Source organism: Salvelinus sp. IW2-2015, linkage group LG36 (assembly GCF_002910315.2).
Source record: "Salvelinus sp. IW2-2015 linkage group LG36, ASM291031v2, whole genome shotgun sequence".
NCBI classification, from domain to species: domain Eukaryota; kingdom Metazoa; phylum Chordata; class Actinopteri; order Salmoniformes; family Salmonidae; genus Salvelinus; species Salvelinus sp. IW2-2015.
In genome coordinates this window covers 11138599-11157489 of record NC_036875.1, presented here as the reverse complement: position 1 = coordinate 11157489, position 18891 = coordinate 11138599, and the positions used below count along the sequence as shown (strand labels likewise).

The 18891-nt window shown below is 42.4% G+C and overlaps 1 protein-coding gene across 3 annotated transcripts in view; it reads left to right on the top strand.

Annotated features, from left to right (window-relative positions):
• stk39 (serine threonine kinase 39) overlaps positions 1-17176 on the top strand; it is a 30696-nt gene extending 13520 nt beyond the window's left edge. For 2 of the 3 annotated variants that reach the window (XM_023981187.2, XM_070437741.1), the window contains 7 exons: positions 82-123; positions 2330-2386; positions 3216-3283; positions 13785-13837; positions 13981-14049; positions 14387-14451; positions 16457-17176. In XM_023981187.2, coding sequence (XP_023836955.1) covers positions 82-123; positions 2330-2386; positions 3216-3283; positions 13785-13837; positions 13981-14049; positions 14387-14451; positions 16457-16531 — 429 coding nt within the window. In that variant the 3' untranslated portion in view covers positions 16532-17176. Of the gene's footprint in view, positions 1-81; positions 124-2329; positions 2387-3215; positions 3284-12414; positions 12723-13784; positions 13838-13980; positions 14050-14386; positions 14452-16456 lie in introns of those variants that run through there. The other variant, XM_070437742.1, reaches the window with a different exon arrangement.
• Positions 17177-18891: the final 1715 nt, after the last annotated feature.

Here is an 18891-nt window from a genome sequence, read left to right as displayed (position 1 = left end):
TGGGCTCTACATCTGCCAGTCATATTTAGATTTGTCAAGACTGAGAATATAATGTTGTTTGTGTTTGATATTACCTTCCAGTCGCGAAGGCTCAGAGAGGACAACGAAGACGAGGGCGAAGATGTAAGTTAGCTCTTTTCTGTTCTATAAACAAATATGGAGTACATGATTTGTCACTGTTAAAGTATTTTTAATATCATAGAGACAGACGCTTAGGTGTAATGTGGGTGAAGTAAGATTGTTGTGAGTGTGTAAACCTGCACATTGACTAGAATAATTGACTTACTTTGCCTCTGTCTGTTTCTGTGTAATTTGATTACTTTACAAAGGGCTTCATTGGAAAATCTAATTGTCTGCCTTAACAGGGAGCAGGTTATGTATCAGTTATGAAATCTTTAAAAAACCTAGTACATCTTACCCCACAGTTTCTCTGACTCATGGATTTTAGCAAGGTCGAACGTATATACAGTTGAAGTCGAAAGTTTACATAAACTTAGGTTGAAGTCATTAAAACTCATTTTTCAACCACTACACAAATTTCTTGTTAATTAACAAACGTTAGATTTGGCAAGTCGGCTAAGACATCTACTTTGTGCATGACACAAGTAATTTTTCCAACAATTATTTTACAGACAGATTATTTCACTGTATCACAATTCCAGTGGGTCAGACGTTTACATACACTAAGTTGACTGTGCCTTTAAACAGCTTGGAAAATTCCAGAAAATGATATCATGGCTTTAGAAGCTTCTGATAGGCTAATTGACATCATTTGAGTCAATTGCAGGTGTACCTGTGGATGTACAGTATTTCAAGGCCTACCTTCAAACTCAGTGCCTCTTTGCTTGACATCATGGGAAAATCAAAAGAAATCAGCCAAGACCTCAGAAAAAAATTGTAGACCTCCACAAGTCTGGTTCATCCTTGGGAGCAATTTCCAAACGCCTGAAGGTACCATGTTCATCTGTACAAACCATAGTACTCAAGTATAAACACCATGGGACCACGCAGCTGTCATACCGCTCACGAAGGAGACGCGTTCTGTCTCCTAGAGATGAACATACTTTGGTGCGAAAAGTGCAAATCAATCCCAGAACAACAGCAAARGACCTTGTGAAGATGCTGGAGGAAACGGGTACAAAAGTATCTATATCCACAGTAAAACGAGTCCTATATCGACATAACCAGAAAGGCCGCTCGGCAAGGAAGAAGCCACTGCTCCAAATCCGCCATAAATAAGCCAGACTACAGTTTGCAACTGCACATAGGGACAAAAATCGTACTTTTTGGAGAATGTCCTCGGGTSTGATGAAACAAAAATAGAACTGTTTGGCCATAATTACCATCGTTATGTTTGGAGGAAAAAGTAGGAGGCTTGCAAGCTGAAGAACACCATCCCAACCGTGAAGCACAGGGGTGGCAGCATCATGTTGTGGGGGTGCTTTGCTGCAGGAGGGACTGGTGCACTTCACAAAATAGATGGCATCATGAGGCAGGAAAATGTTGTGGATATATTGAAGCAACATCTCAAGACATCAGTCAAGAAGTTAAGGCTTGGTGGCAAATGGGTTTTCCAAATGGACAATGACCCCAAGCATACTTCCAAAGTTGTGGCAAAATGGCTTAAGGACAACAAGCTCAAGGTATTGAAGTGGCCATCACAAAGCGCTGACCTCAACCCTATAGAACATTTGTGGGCAGAACTGAAAAAGCGTGTGCGAGCAAGGAGGCTAACAAACCTGACTCAGTTACACCAGCTCGGTCAGGAGGAATGGGCGAAGTTCCCCAAACTTATTGTGGGAAGCTTGTGGAAGGCTACCTGAAACGTTTGACCCAAGTTAAACAATTTAAAAGCAATGCTACCAAATACTAATTGAGTGTATGTAAACTTCTGACCCACTGGGAATGTGATAAAAGAAATAAAAGCTGAAATAAATAATTCTCCTATTATTCTGACATTTCACTTTCTTAAAATATAGTGGTAATCCTAACTGACCTAARACAGGGAATTTTTACTAGGATTAAATGTCAGRAATTGTGAAAAACTGAGTTTAAATKTATTTGGCTAAGGTGTATGTAAACTTCTGACTTCAACTGTAGATGCTTTCTCTATTTGAATGTTCATGAACAAAACAACTAAATGTTTTACATATTGATTGTTTTCTATTGACTTTTCTCTATTTGCTGACCGAGTTGAGCAATGACCTTGACCATGACCTTGATCTTGGGCAAATATTTGCTATTCTAAACCATGTTCACCCACTAAACACCCTTTCCATAGCACACAAAAATATATAGTTTACAAAATGCTTTTCGTTTTGTGCMACAGGATGAGGAGAATGCCAATAGTGTTCCCATTGAAGGGCTATCCATTCAGCATCCCCAGGTGAGGGTTTCAGTATCATCATCACCACCAGCAGCAGAGGCAGACGTTAATTTGTCATGATTCAGTGACCTTGATGCCCCACTGATTATGTGTGAGTATGTGCCAGTCTCCCAGTGGCTCCTGGAGGGGCCCTTTCAGCAGGTAATAACTCWGAGTAAATGGCCATCCTGCTGATACTGCCAGCTCTAAAGTCATCTAAAAGGCCCTGTGTCATTCTCTCACTGGCCATTGTCATTTCAGAAATGAGCCAGAGTAGTTTGAGGTTCACCCCCCGTGTCCGACAATGATGGAGGCCATAAGTGCTACTGCGGTTCTTACTTTGTTGAGTCAGGATCTAGTCAGCGTCAATGGTCCCGGGAGGCGCAGCGGTCTAAGGCACTGCATCTCAGTGCTAGAGGCATCACTACAGACCCTGATTCGATCCTGGGCTGTACCCCAACCGGCAGTGATTGGGAGTCTCATAGGGCAGTGCACAATTGGCCCACGTCGCCCGGGGTTAGGGTTTGGCCGGGGTAGGCCGTCATTGTAAATAAGAATTTATTCTTAACTGACTTGCCTAGTTAAATAAAGGTTAAATGTATTTTTTWAAATCTGATTGTGCCTCCTCACAAATAGAACTCAATAATCTTGTCAGAAGACATCAATAGAAGTATATACACTGTAGATATTGAATATATTTTGTGTGATTTAATTCATGTATTTTTCTGTTGGTTTTGTAGTTTAATAATTTCAGCATMGTGCGAGATACAGATATATATTTTCTATACTCCAGGAGATATTGAGGACTTGCTGGCTTTATTGACTCACCAGACTCACTCTTTACTTATAGGTTCAACCGTTTGAGAAGAACACAGGGCCCTATATTCAAGTTGCTCTGAATATGGTCCTAAGGCTAAGGTAAGCAGAGTTTGAATTTGTCCTCCTTCTTGCATCCGGTACACCCAACAGATGTGCCCTGCTGCTAATAGACCTAATGATGACCTAATGATGTCTTGGCCCTCTAATGGGATCATCTGACAGAACCAAGGACCGTTTCTCTCTAATCTGGCTGAGCGGTTGTGTTGGAGGGAGGAGTGTTACACTCCATTGACTCTCCATTTGCTCCGCTCTGCATTTCTGTGTTCTCAGGGATTGAATTAGAGCAGGGATGGACAACTTTGATGGGGGTGGGGGCCACAAAAAAATCTGAACTCATCATGAGGGGCTGCAGTTGATAGCCGGTCTGCGTAGTCACATCCATACCCCCCCCCCACCCCCCACCCCACCACGTTGCCAGCAAAATATTTTAGTGGCCCCCTTGACAGTGGAGAGAAATGAAGTTTTAGAGTTCATTTTGTGCAATTGGACTCATTTTGCCATTGGGTGGAGAGGAAAATAAGCTGTTTTAGAAATATTTTCTTGCAATTATACACATTTTGCCATAGGGTGGAGAAAATGTTTACAGTTTTGAATATTATATGGGAGCGAGAATTACTAACAAAATCAATGGGGGACCCTGGCCGGTAATAAAACCATGATAACAAGTTTAGATAGCTGACTGCTAAACTAATTTAGCAATCTAAAAAAAATAATGCTGAAATTAGCTATTTCATTGACTATCAGTGACTGACCTAACAAGAGAGAAACTGCTGATGCACAACCAAATGTCGCAACAGTAAGTTGAGACCCCGACTGAGTTCCTAAAATATATATAAACTCAGCAAATAAGAAACGTCCCTTTTTCAGGACCCTGTCTTTCAAAGATAATTCGTAAAAATCCAAATAACTTCAACAGCTTACAGACTGCAGGCAATTAAGGTCACAGTTATGAAAACKTAGGACACTAAAGAGGCCTTTCTACTGACTCTGAAAAACACCAAAAAGAAAGATGCCCAGGGTCCCTGCTCACCTGCGTGAACGTGCCTTAGGCATGCTGCAAGGAGGCATGAGGACTGCAGATGTGGCCAGGGAAATAAATTGCAATGTCTGTACTGTGAGACGCCGCTACAGGGAGACAGGACGGACAGCTGATCGTCCTCGCAGTGGCAGACCACGTGTAACAACACCTGCACAGGATTGGTACATCCAAACATCACACCTGCGGGACAGGTACAGGATGGCAACAACAACTGCTCGAGTTACACCAGGAATGCACAATCCCTCCATCAGTGCTCAGACTGTTTGCAATAGGCTGTGAGAGGCTGGACTGAGGGCTTGTAGGCCTGTTGTAAGGCAGGTCCTCACCAGACATCACTGGCAACAAYGTCGCCTATGGGCACAAATCCACTGTCGCTGGACCAGACAGGACTGGCAAAAAGTGCTCTTCTCTGGCAAGTCGTGGTTTTGTCTCACCAGGGGTGATGGTCGGATTCACGTTTATCGTTGAAGGAATGAGCGTTACTCTGAGGCCTGTACTCTGGAGCGGGATCGATTTGGAGGTGGAGGGTTCGTCATGGTCTGGGGCGGTGTGTCACAGCATCATCGGACTGAGCTTGTTGTCATTGCAGGAAATCTCAAYGCTGTGCATTACAGGGAAGACATCCTCCTCCCTCATGTGGTACCCTTCCTGCAGGCTCATCCTGACATGACCCTCCAGCATGACAATGCCACCAGCCATACTGCTCATTCTGTGCCTGATTTCCTGCAAGACAGGAATGTCAGTGTTCTGCCATGGCCAGCGAAGAGCCCGGATCTCAATCCTATTGAGCACGTCTGGGACCTGTTGGATCGGAGGGTGAGGGCAAGGGCCGTTCTGACTGTTACTGACTGTTACTTTTGATTTTGACCCTCCCTTTGTTCAGGGACACATTATTCCATTTTTGTTAGTCACATGTCTGTGGAACTTGTTCAGTTTATGTCTCAATTGTTGAATCTTGTTATGTTCATACAAATATTTACACGTTAAGTTTGCTGAAAATAAACGCAGTTGACAGTGAGATGACTTTTCTTTATATATATACTGAACAACAATTTCAACGATTTTACTGAGTTGGAGTCAATTGAAATACATTCATTAGGCCCTAATCTATGGATTTCACGACTAGGCAGGGGTGTAGCCATGGGTGGTCCTTGGAGGGCATAGTCCCACCCACTTGGCAGCCAGGCCTACCCACTGGGAAGCCAGGCCCAGCCAAATATAATTYGTTTTTCACCACAAAAGGGCTTTATTACAGACAGAGATACTCCTCAGCACCCTCCACCCCCCCTCAGATGATCCCGCAGGTGAAGAAGCCAGATGTGGATGTCCTGGGCTGGTGTGGTTACACGTGGTCTGCGGTTGTGAGGCAGGTTGGACGTACTGCCAAATTCTCTACAACGACATTGTAGGCAGCTTATGGTAGAGAAATTAACATTCAATTCTCTGGCAACAGCTCTGGTGGACATTCCTGCAGTCAGCATGCCAAAACAGGCTCCCTAAAAACTTGAAACATCTGTGGCACTGTGCTGTTAGTCAAAACTGTACATAGAGTGAGTGGCATTTTATTGTCCCCCAGCACAAGGTGCACCTGTGTAATGATTATGCTGTTTAATCAGCTTCTTGATATGCCACACCTGTCAGGGGGATGGATTATCTTGGYAAAGGAGAAATGCTCATTAATAGGGATGTAAACACATTTGTGAGAGAAATACGTTTTTTGTGCATATGGAACATTTCTTCAATTATACATTTTTTGGGCTCATGGAACATGTGACCAACACTTTACATGTTGTGTTTATATTTTTGTTCAGTACTGACTATACCAAACATTAGGAACACCTTCCTAATATTGAGTTGCAGCTCCCTCTTTTGCCCACAGAACAGCTTCAATTCGTCAGGAAATGGACTGTACAAGGTGTCGAAAGCGTTCCACAGAGATGCTGGCCCAATTTGACTCCAATGCTTCCCACAGTTGTGTAAAGTTGGCTAGATGTCCTTTGGGTGGTGGACCATTGTTGATACACATGGGAAACTGTTGAGCATGAAAAATCCAGCAGCGCTGTAGTTCTTGACACAAACCGGTTTGCCTGGCACCTACTATCATACCCCGTTCAAAGGCACTTACATTTTTTGTCTTGACCATTCACCCTATGAATGGTACACAGACACAATCAACATCTCAATTGTCTCCAGGCTCCTTTAACCTGTCGTCTCCCCTTCATCTACACTGATTGAAGTGGATTTAACAAGTGACATCAATAAGGGATCATAGCTCTCCCCTGGTCAGTCTGTCATGGAAAGAGCAAGGTGTTCTTAATGTTTTGTACACTCAGTGTATATATTTTGTTGGGGTGGGGGGGAGAATAGATCCGCGGGTCACCAGTTGCCCATCCCTGAATTAGAGGGCTGTTAATAACCTGCGCTGCCACCAGACTTACCAACCCTGACCTGACCTGACTTAACCTTCATTTCAGCTAGTCCAGACACTTTCAGCCACTGGCCAGGTTAAAGACCTATTGCTAGAAAACAATTCAAGGCTGTAGCAAGACTTGTGACTAATATGGAATAGGTTTAGGATTAGATTTCGGCTCAGACTTATCACTGTTTTTTATATGTGGTCCTTTTTATGATATGATAATTAGTGTTGATTTGGCCTCACACTCCTCTAAGCACTCAAATCCTTTCCCAAGAAGAACGTAGTTTATATTTATTGCATTGAATTTAGATCCTTTTTACTTCCCCCTCAGCAAAATGGAAGCAGATTTAAACACATTGTCTGAAAGCAGGATATGCRAGGCAAATGTGCAAAACTGTGCGCGTGCGCGCAAAGATGTCTGCCCCAGACATAGACAATGAAGTGTTTCTGGACAGTTTKGCTCCCCGATGGGCTGAATGCAGCGCTGGGTGCAGAGTAGRCTCTGGGTCGATGAGATAACAGTCAGCATCTGAAGGGGCCTCCCCAGGCCCCCTGCGCAACACACAAAGCCTGCCCCTCCACTGCACACCAGCAGGCCAACTAGAGGGTTGGCTACTAGAGAAGTGTAATTATTCTAACCCTGACATGTAAATAAATGGAYGCTTCTGTGAGCAGTGGGGCTGTAGCTATTTCTCAGTGGCCAGAGTTGCATTCATTGCAGGCGTTTTGAGCCTGTTTTTCTTTGCAGCGTATGGGTAGCGATGTACTGTAGAATCAGCCAAAACTCAGCCCAAACTCAGAGAGATAAAGTGGCTAGCTGTATGTGCTATGTATTAAACCTATCCTGCTCTGCGCTGAGGGCAGCCTCGCCACCGCAAATGGATTTCAGTGACGTGTCTTGGTAGATTAAGTCAAAAGTCAACTGACAAGATCCACACCTCTGATCTGTGCTGAAACAGTCAGTCCCTGTCTGGCAGCAGCCAACAGAGAGCAGCTCATTTATCAGGCCTCTCAATTTCAAGTCCTCTTTTAGCCCGAAGGACTTCAGATAAACTCAAATGCAACTCCCAATCTCCCATAGAGCGATAATGAATGGGGCTCTATTGCAATCGGTTTTGACACGCATTATGGAGAAATACGATGTAGATGTATTTGCATAGAGGTTTCTCTATAGCCCTGTTTAGTCCATGAACTGTAAAAGTAGTTCTGGAAGCACTTGACAGAGCGTTACATTACATTCGATTCGCTGGGAAGATACAGTACCTTTGTACAGGGGTGAATAACATTGGTCACATTTCACAGCTTGTGAATGTGCTGTAAACTGTGCAGTGATACAACGGGGGTACATTATAACGCTATCATGTGCACTCATCGTCTCATTTCAGAAAACCTCCATGTCACTACAGTTTGTAATACACCAGCCTAAAGAGGTCTGCTGTACACAGTCCCCAGAGGATCAGGAGATGACATGGTCACTGGTCGCATTCACTGGCTTCATATGTGTGTGACAAACAGTAGGTCCTTTTTAGCAGATACAGTGCAGGGAGGTAAATGGCACCCTATTCCTAGTAGTGCGCTACTTTTGAAGCGTGCCATTTGTGATGCAACCATACTTGTGAGGACAGACTTTAAGTCTGGATTTATTGAGCGCTTGACAGCAGGATTAAGGCTAAACTGAAGAAAAGTCAAGAGTTGGAGAGAGGAAGAAGTACAAAGGTCTAAGTGTAGAAAACATGCTGAGGGTACTGAATATGCRTGTTAGGGGGAGCAAAGGAATCACAGAAATGAACGTTATTTTGCGTGTTTTATAGGGCATCCCAACGGAGGTTGGGAATTCTTACAATTATTTCGCAATTCTCTGCTTGCTATCTAGTTAACATAATGGGAGGACAAGTGACGTCACTGGAGTTAATTTCCATTCAAATCTCATTTGTGTTGTGGGAAAACAGATGTGGAACGAGATCCAGCGTGTTTAATAGTCACATGTACAGGGTTGCAGGTGGGATTGYAGGGTACAGTGGGAAATCTTAGGCTTCCAACATGCAGGACTAAGTGAAGTGAAAATTTGAAAATTTGTCATAAAAAACTGAAATAGAAATAGCACCATGTATATCATAACAACTGTAGCAGTGATATATGTCCATTAGGGTAGAGGCAGAAGTGATACATGTCTATTGGGGTGGAGGCAGAGTAAAGACTGTTGAGGGGGTGGGGTGGAATGAACATAGGGGAAGCAGCAGCATGACCATTGAGTGAAATAAAAACAATAAATGTTTTAATAATAAAATAATACTAACACCTGCAACAGTGATGAATGTCGTTGGGGTGGGGACAGAGTAACAGTCGGTGGGGGGGTTAATGTCCATAGGGGGATTAGCAGGAGTATTGCAGTTATCCGACCTGATTCAACCTGAAACCTATAGTATTATTAAAGCCCACATGGAACAGTGCCAGCTATATCTCTCTCCAGTCACAATGGCATTACAGTAATCACTCTCTTATGGATACATCTTAATATTTTAATCTGTGATTGATCTTCAGCCTGTTACTAATACTCCTCCATACAATGATTATAAGATTTATCTTGTTGTTTTTCCAAAAGACTTGCATTGCAAAGTTTTCCGCTTTGTAATCACGATAATCAATGCAGATTAAAACGTAATTATGGTTTAATTCAACAATTGCCTCGCCGAAGACTAAAATCATGAACAGAGTTCTGGTGGTATTGGGGTGGTGGCTCTCTTGGGAAAAATAAAAAGCTAATTGGAAAACTTAATTGCATCTGAAAGAACAACACAGCACAATCAATTCTCTTCCCAAAACTGATGAGGGTGTTAAGGCTGATTAGAAAAGGATTTATGCTATTGTGAACCCGTTGATGAAGGCTCTTTAGAGAACTGTAGYCAGATGGGATGTTGATGTATGTCTGAAACAGAGAACGGATCTCAGACACACTGGGGGACTTGAACCGTCAGGAAACTGAAATGAAAAGACAATAAGAACAACAGGACATTTTTGAATGACCTGGGTGTTGAATTTTTTTATTTTGTACATTTGACACGTCATCCTCACTGGCAATTGTTTGCTGATTGATTGCACTGTAWATGTAATGATGGGAGGATAGAAGTCAACCAATGAACCAACAGTGCTCCAGGCATATGTGGATRTTGTGCTTTGTAGTGTTTAAACTAAATTATAAACCGGGTGGTTCGAGCCCTGAATGCTGATTGGCTGACAGCTGTGTTATATCAGACMGCATACCACGGGTATGACAAAACATTTATTTGTACTGCTCTAATTACATTGGTAACCAGTTTATAATAGCAATAAGGCACCTCAGGAGTTTGTGGTATATGGCCAATATACCACRGCTAAGGCCTATATCCAGGCACTCTGCATTGCGTTGTGCATAAGAACAGCCCTTAGCCATGGTATATTGGCCATATACCACACCCCCTCGGGCCTTATTGATTAATTAAGCCCCTTTCAATTAGTCATATATAGAAAACTATGATGTGCCAGTAATTCATTTGGGATGGATTGTGCTGGCAAGTAATTTGGCCATACACCTCAGGGGTTTGTGGTATATTGCCAATATACCATGGTTAAGGATTGTATCCAGGCACTCTGCGTTGCGTCGTGGATAAGAACAGCCCTTAGCCATGGTATATTGGCCATATACCACACCCCCTCAGGCCTTATTGCTTAATTAAACCCCTTTCAATGAGTCATATATAGAAAACTATGAGCTATACTTTCCTCCACCAGGAAGCCAAAATATGAGAACGCAATATTACATGCCAGCACAATCCATCCCAAATGAATTACTGGCACATTAACACTGTCTCCTCTCACATTGTGKGCCCATTCATGTAGGCATTTTCTAGGCTAAAGCGCTGAAGTACTCTTCATCGGACTCCAAACACTCCCCAGTTTACCCCCAGGTGTGTGTATTGATTGTGTTTGTTGGTGTGTTAAGAAATTACCCCCCTGTCACTGCTACACAGGATTTAGAGGACTCTTGTGTAGTCGATACACAACAGACCGTCTGTTTTACCTGGCCTCGGTCTTGAACTGCGGTAAATACTCAGAGCTTTACACCTAACTTTCCCCAACATACCAATCATAATTCTGATCAGGACAGACTGTAAACAGCTTCAGTTACAGAGTGCAGTTCAGAAGTGTTAATGTGTTCTTTAGACTAACATTACCTGAGGTACTCAAGGGACCTGAAACTGGAAGTTTCTCTCAGAGCCTCTTTTCACTACGAGAGATTGCCTAGAGATTTCGCGAAAATACCCTCGGCAAGACCTTTTACTGTAATATAAACTTGTGAATTTGTCACTTCTCTTTCAGTCTGAGTAAGTCCTTAGTCCCAGTGTTTGCCAGTCAAGTGTTTGCCTGAGCTCCCATTGCCTACCAGGGGAAATCTGTTTTAGCAGATAGAACACCCCTCTATACACCCAAGAATTATTGAAGTTCATGCTTTACCTAGTAAACACTCCTATCTCCCTAATGCTTGCTAGTGCCCACTGGCATCTCTGGTGATTCATTTGGAGGGTGTGGTATGCTGGGATTTGAAGATGACTGAGCAAAATCATGGTTTTATTCTGTCCCTGTGCTGATAAAACTTGAAACTTAAAACTTTACACAGTTATTTAGGAACATCTTAACACTGGTAGCAAGACTCTGGAAGATTGAAGTTTTAAAAGAAGCCCATTAAATACCTAAAACTTCTAAACGGTTTCTCAATCTGTGTGTGCGGTTTATTTACCTCCCACAATATAATCTGACAGGGACTTTCCAGGCATCTGCTGCCGATCTCTCTGGAGCAGGACTAAGTAGGCAAATAGAGACGCTGGGCTCAGGCCCTCTGACACAGATGTGGTTACAGCATCCCTTACAGCACGCTCTCACACTGTCCGTGGATGAAATGGAGAGATTGCAGACATCCTACATCCATCTGCTAAGCTCAAGTTTCGCCCCTGACTTCCTCTCTCTAGCTGCGAATCTGCAGAATTGGACAAGTAAAGTTGACTCACAGGCAGCTGATGGGAATCCGCTCTCTCTCTCTCGCTCTCTCTCTCTCTCTCTCTCTCTCGCTCTCTCTCTCTCTCAGAACTAAATCAGCCCTCAATGATGTGTCGGAGCATGTTCCTTACATGCAACATTTCCTGTGTAATGTGAATCAGGGGCTAGCAGGTGGGTTTAGATGGATGGGATTTATGCAGCATAATTACAGCCCAAATGAATCCACTCCCACGACACTGTGTACAAAATCTGTCACACCCATCAGCCATTGTGTAGGGAGTAGTTTTTAGGACTAAATTCACCATGTACTGTATTAATGGAAACGTTAGAGAGAATTTACCCCGGGGGTTGCACAGCGTATATTAACACAGGATAGACATGCGGATGGACGTTTTACTTAATGTGTCCTATCATACAGTTTCTTAGGAGAGGCGTCATCTTGTCTTGCTGGATTGAAGTTGCTGCATAAGAAAGCTGTATAAATGAATAGGCTGCGGTAGTTCTGAGCCATATGTGAGCTCTACATTAAAATGCGGAACTACTAAAGCCCTTTTTACACCATTATCCTCAGCCAACCTTCTGCTATTTTACTTCTATCACCCTCTGGATGAAGAAAAGATTCTACACGTTTTACATAAGACCAATAATACAATTGCAACTGAGCTTCAATATTCTCTGTTTCAGCTGCGTTCCAACACTTCATCTGACCTCCGTAAAGGATCAATCATGTACAGGTGACAAATATGAAAATCCCCCAGATCGCCTTCATGGAGGAATTCATCTGTTTTCTTCTCCTAAACCAGAGCTATATAAAAAGGTCAAGGACATTGAGATTGTGGAAACACTTCAGGCAGTAGTGTACCTCAGACATGCTTTTATTAATTATAACTCATATTAGCTTTACCAATGACTTCAAGTCCTTGTGAAAATGTAATTATGGTTTAATTCAAAGGAGGCTGGTGAACATGTTTGTCGGTCATCTAAAATATGTTCGGACTTTTGTATTTCGACGGACAACAACAATTACACTGTTTGAGTGACTTTAAACATAGTACATGTAACCATAGTGATTCAAATGGGCATGAGATATTGCTGGAAATATGTATTTCCTTATTCTGGTCATTCCACTGCAAGAACACTTCAAATCAAATGTCCAAATCTGTCACTCTTCCACAGTCGCAAGTACGTGATTGCATTAGCACAGTTACAATATCTACTTCATGGAACCCATTGACATTCTCTGTAATGGACTCTTTTCCTGCTGATATATATATATATTTTGCATAATCATGTTAGSCTTCTATTGCCTGTGCAGAGAGAACTTCTACATTTGCATTTCTGCCATCTAAGATATTCATTTCACCTGCTGGTTTGATGACGTTGTCACCGCAAAAGGCTATATACTGTATGTATGTGCCCCACTGGTACACAGAGCAGAGTGAGGGTTTGGCCGAGGCACTATAAACATGGTGTTTACTGTAACCATCAGTCAGCTGTTCTTTGGAACCCTACACAAGACTTACAATGCATCATAAAATCATGTATTTATTGAGCTTACAATGCTGCCTATTTAATATGCACAAGACACATGCAAGGATTAACATTTCCGCACTAATTCTTCACCAACTGTGTTGTCAGTAAATACAGGATGATATTACAGTAGCTAGTAGTAACACTGACTTAGTAAGAAAACAACATTGATCTGCTTAACATGACCCAGTGTGTTAAGCCTAGAGACTTGTAGTGTTAAAGTGTGGATGTGGCAGCCAGGCTGTCTTTTTCCATTCCACTATTCCTTGGGGTCCGCTTGTCAGGAGCCTCCTCAGACAGTCTAAATGAAATAGACCGTTCAGGGACTCTTGGCCTGGTCCCAGATTTGTTTGCGCTGCAGCCAGCTCATCTGACTATTGTCATGCCATAGTTGTCTTAAAGCACAAACAGATCTGGGACCAGACTAACTAGGTCCTGGACCTCCTGTCTGTTCCTATGGAGGACAGCCTGTTGGGTTCCATGGTCACATCTTATACTAATCAGCTTCTCATCTCTCTTCTTAGGAACTCCAGGAAGGAGTTGAATGACATCCGGTTTGAGTTCACTCCTGGCCGAGGTAAAAGCTGCACAAAGTGAAGAAGCTCATGTTATAATGTTGTTATTAGTGCCCCTTATTGTATTTGGTATTAAGTGTACTATAGTACCGTTGGTCACATGTTTACTTCTCACCTGGTTCTATTACTGTGTGTCTCTCCATAGACACTGCTATTGGGGTTTCCCAGGAACTTTTCTCAGCTGGTCTTGTCAATGGACACGATGTTGCTGCCGGTAAATGTCTCATCCTTGTTTTCTGTTATACTGCAGGGCTTAGGGTGTATTTTCCGCATGAGGTGTGCTTGATTTAGCTTGGAGTTTGTACGTCTGGGACTATTTTACTGGGCAAACTAAATCAAGCACAGTTAAAAGTATTTGGAAGGGATTTGACAAATGTATTTGACCCCGGTCTGGTATTTTCAAAAGAATCATATCCCTCTCAAAGTCAATGTGAAGCATAAGAGCAGCGCCGTACGGTCTTGATTCATTACTATGATCTGTGATTATCTGATGTGACTGTGTAATAACACTATTAACGCTTGCATTCTTTATATATAACATTAACTTGCAGTTGCTGCTAACCTTCAGAAGATTGTAGATGACCCGACTACCTACAAAGTGTTGACCTTTAAACTGGTGAGTACCCAGATGATAAATGTCACACCACCTCATGTCTCAAGATAGCTGCGTGAAATAAGAGAGGGATGCTTCCAGAAAACCACAACGTTACATCACACCGACGGATTGATTTGAGAAAATAGACCGTCATAATATGTGTATTAAAGGACAATGCTCTAGGGTTGTGATGTCTGGAAATAGGCACACCGTTCAAATCCCAAATGAGCAGTGGTGCTAGAGAAGGGGAGAAATCTGTGATGACAGGCGTGTCGCAGAACTGGCTTTGTCCTTTTAAGTGGAGTAACTGATGGGTGACGCTCCTAATCTGCACGTATGCTTTCCTCCGTGCACGGCGCGATGGGATTTACATTGATCCACACCGAGCAAAACAATTCAATTTCTCTACGGAGAATAATTAAAAGGAAGCAATTAATGACAATCCCGGGTGGTTTGCCGTAGTGTTAGGGCTATTTTTTTACCGCCCTTTTAGATGGCGTGGATGTGGTAAACAACATCTGTGCGGTGGGTCACAGTACATCACTGTCCKCCCTTTCTGCCATGTCTTATCGGCAGATGGTGAATGTCGCTGGAGACTCTCTGGAGTGCAGAACTGCATCAGAGGACTTAGTGGGGCAGCAGGCAGACTGTGCTGCTGGCTGGGGCCTGGCCGGGTGTGTATATATATATATTGGCCAGAGCACTTTCCCACTTCTATTTGTTAACACACTGCTCTAGTCCAGGCGGCACAAAGTCACACAGAGCCACTCAACTCCAAATATCGACCAGAAACACTGAATTATGTTTGCGGCCTCTACACAGACAGCTGCAGCCACAGACGCCGGGGAGAGACAGAGCCCCTCTCCATGCTCCGCTGTAAATTGCTGGAGGCGGGCAGATATTGGGCCACTGACTCACACTGTACCACTTCCAGGGGGGATAGTGAAGTGAAAAAGAGATATCGATTTGCTCGCAGGGACTCCATTCAAACCAATCTGAATGCATGTTGCCAGTAATAAGGCCTACTTGTGGGGCAAGCATAGGAGCATAATTAGTTTAGAATTTAGCAGTAGAAACTCTCTCTCAAGTGAACCTGTCGATAAAATACAACTTGTATTTCATCAGCGCTTTTCTCTCGTTTTTGGAGGGCTTTAGTGGAGTAATCAGTGCCAGTGACGCAAGTGCAGACAAAGTAATTATGTGTTTCGTAAAAAAAAGAAAGGCATGCCTGCTATAACCATCTTTTTAGAAGTCCTGTACTTATAAAAAGCCTTGTTTTAAGGACTGCCCATATCATCCTAATTAAACGCAACAGAGACCTGTACCACATAGTCATAGAGCTTTTAACAAAGAACATTATTTTTCAGTATAACGCACATAACACAGAAGAGTGCTGTGGATTGTTCTGCAACCAGTCACAGTGGAAAGCTGTCGCATCATACTATTATTAATGAATCGATGAAATGAATACCTGAAGGGCAATTATCATTGTGCGTTTTGCATCGTTTGTTCCACATGATGTCTAGAGACATGGTTCTAGTCACAACAGTAATGGGAAATAACTTGATGTAGTAATTGAAAGAGCTGTTAAGACGCCATCTCTGAGGATATGAGGCGTGTTCTATTATTAAATGGATGAATAACATTGTTCTACCTTGGCTGTAGGGAAAAATACTGTAGATACCTGCGAAAGCTCTCTCCATAAATGTTTCATTGGCGTATCATCTTTTGAAGGACWGTAATTCCTCTACCGTGCTCTCGTGTCCTGTTACAAGAGGACACATCTCTCCTGTGCTCAACTTTTGTTCTTGGCTGTAAAGGATTTAAGACCAAACACGTCACAAATAATATGAATCCGTTAAACAGAAGCTTACTACTTAAAGTAGGATCAGTGACAAAACCGATCCTTATTGTTAGGGTACAGCTGTTCACTGGGTGTTGGATTATGTCTGGTGATCTTGCTGTGTAGGTGGCTGGTAGGATCTTATGGTCCCCAGCCAACCCTTTTAATCTGTTCCTCCATCAGGTTTCTGGTTGTGACGACACGGAGATCGCAGACGACGTGAAGCTGATCGGCTTCGCCCAGCTGAGTGTTAGCTGATGCCCCCCTCATCATGGCCAAAGCGGTTGAGATGGAGGAGGTGGGTCAGAGCAGACAGACAGACAGACCGAGAAGCACCAGACACACCCCTTTCTCCCTTTCTTCCATTCTCCCCTCCCTGCCCTGATGCCCAGCTTTGTCACAGTTCAGCTAGCCCCCTCTCCCCGACGACATTCCACCGCCAAGAACCCCCACCCAGGCCAGACCAGCGGACGGACCAGGTTTCAGCCCAGGAAACTAAAGATATACACAGGCGGTAGTAGCTGAGGATAAAACAAAGTGGCTTAGGAGTTGTGTTTTWAATTTTTATCATGTTACCTCTGGCTCTTACTATTATTTATTACATTGAGAATGCCTTTTATTTGTTTCTCACTGTTGTGTTTTCACAGTGAAAAATATATTCTTCAACTTCCATTTCAGACCACTCATTTGAGATAAAGAACTGTTCCTCAGAGGTCTGTATTGTAGTCCCTGTTCAGAATGTACAATTTCTTTTATTGATGGAAAAAAAGCACATTTTTGTGATAAACATAATGAATGTTTTAAAAGGAATTAACTGTACTGTGTATAGATGATAGTAAACCAATACATTTATGGGACCCATTTTCGGTGAAAGTGACGGAAGCCTGCTGACGTGTAAAATGTGCTGCCTCTTCATAAGACAGTGTTGATGCTTAAAAATGCTAGAGGTGCCTTGTTCATTGATCTGTGCCTAAGAACGTAGGTAATGTGTGAGACCGAGAACAGCAGAACTTGTTCATGTTGGTTTGTTTGGACCATTTCACAAACATACATGCCTATATTCCAGCAGTGATACAACTCAATGGTAGGATTTTCTCAAGTCAATAGTTAAGGACAAGCTACAATGCACTTTTGGGGCAGAGTATATGCACCTGACAAAACAATGCTTAGCCCTGGGAGACTTGTGTTATGAATTGTAATGAGAATTTAACCTGTATTCTTTGTCATTACATAATGGTGATTTGAACCATAACCCAAACCTTAATTCTGTAATATGCTTCAGTTAATGTGTTTTCCAAAGCCAAATTCATTGATAAAATCGTGAAAAATGCAGTTTTTTGCTCTGTCTTACTGCACTACAAGATGGTTTTTCCTACACATTATTCTCTGAAATGTGCTGTTTAACAACGCATCTGCAAACGAAACCCAAAGGAAACTATTGAAAGGTTGATGAGCCATTCGTTTGTCCAAACAAGTACAGTAGCTCTAAATTATTTTCTAAAGTATTGAAGTGGTAAATAAATATTAACTTGTTCTAAATACTTTATTTTAAAAGGTAAGTTATTGTGTTTTCTATGTACAGTAGTTGTACCATTTACGCATATTATCTTTGTTCCCTTTCTGTAATCGGCTGATAAAAGAATTCCTGCAGAGGAGCAACAAATAAAATTGATATTATTAAAACTAAAGTTGTGTTGAGTTGATTTGGTATTGATTTAGCTGCAATAGATATGTTGATTTTCATAAACGTTACCTAACTGAAGTAATTCTGTACAAAGCGGCGTGTCAATACAAAACATGGGTGGCAGGTAGCCTAGCGGTTACGAAGAGAACCCCGAGCCAACGAGGTGAAAAATCTGGCACTTAATCAAAATTGCTCTTGTAAGTCGCTCTCGATAAGAGTGTGCTAAATTACTAAACTGTAAATGTTAACATTACAATGTGCTAATGTGAATTAGAACAGGTTAAGCAACCTTGTGAAGGTCAATTCTCCCGAGTCTGTATGGAAAAGGCGGTGAGGTGTCCTTTCAGACAAATAGTGTCTCCATTTATTACATACAAGTTACAGTATTTGGCATGTTGATGTTTGGAAGATACCTAAGGTGAATTGAACTGGCTAGATCCACTGATGTGGATGTTACAAATGCCCTCTTTTACATGGAACTATGAAAATATTTTCTGCTGGATGTAATTTTGTGGATGGTACTCGAGTTTGTTGATGAATATAACATTAGATGAACATGAAAATCCATACAAGTAGCAGTAATTCAACAAATCTAACCCCTAAACAAATGTAATCAACATGAATGTGGCAGGTAGCCTAGTGGTTAAGAGCATTGGGCCAGTAACCAAAATGTTGCTGGTTTGAACCCTCAAGCTGGCAAGGTGGAGAAAATCTGCGGTTTTACCCTTTTGCAAGGCAGTTAACCCCCAACAACAACTGGGCGCCGATAACGTCGATTAACGCACCTCTCTGATTCAGAGTGGTAGGGTTAAATGCAGAAGACACATTTCAGTTGAATGTATTCAATTGTGCAATTSAGTAGGTATCCCCTTTCTCTTAAGGGTCACCAAGTATACAAGGCATTGAATAGTTTTCATTACTTTTCAAGTATGAA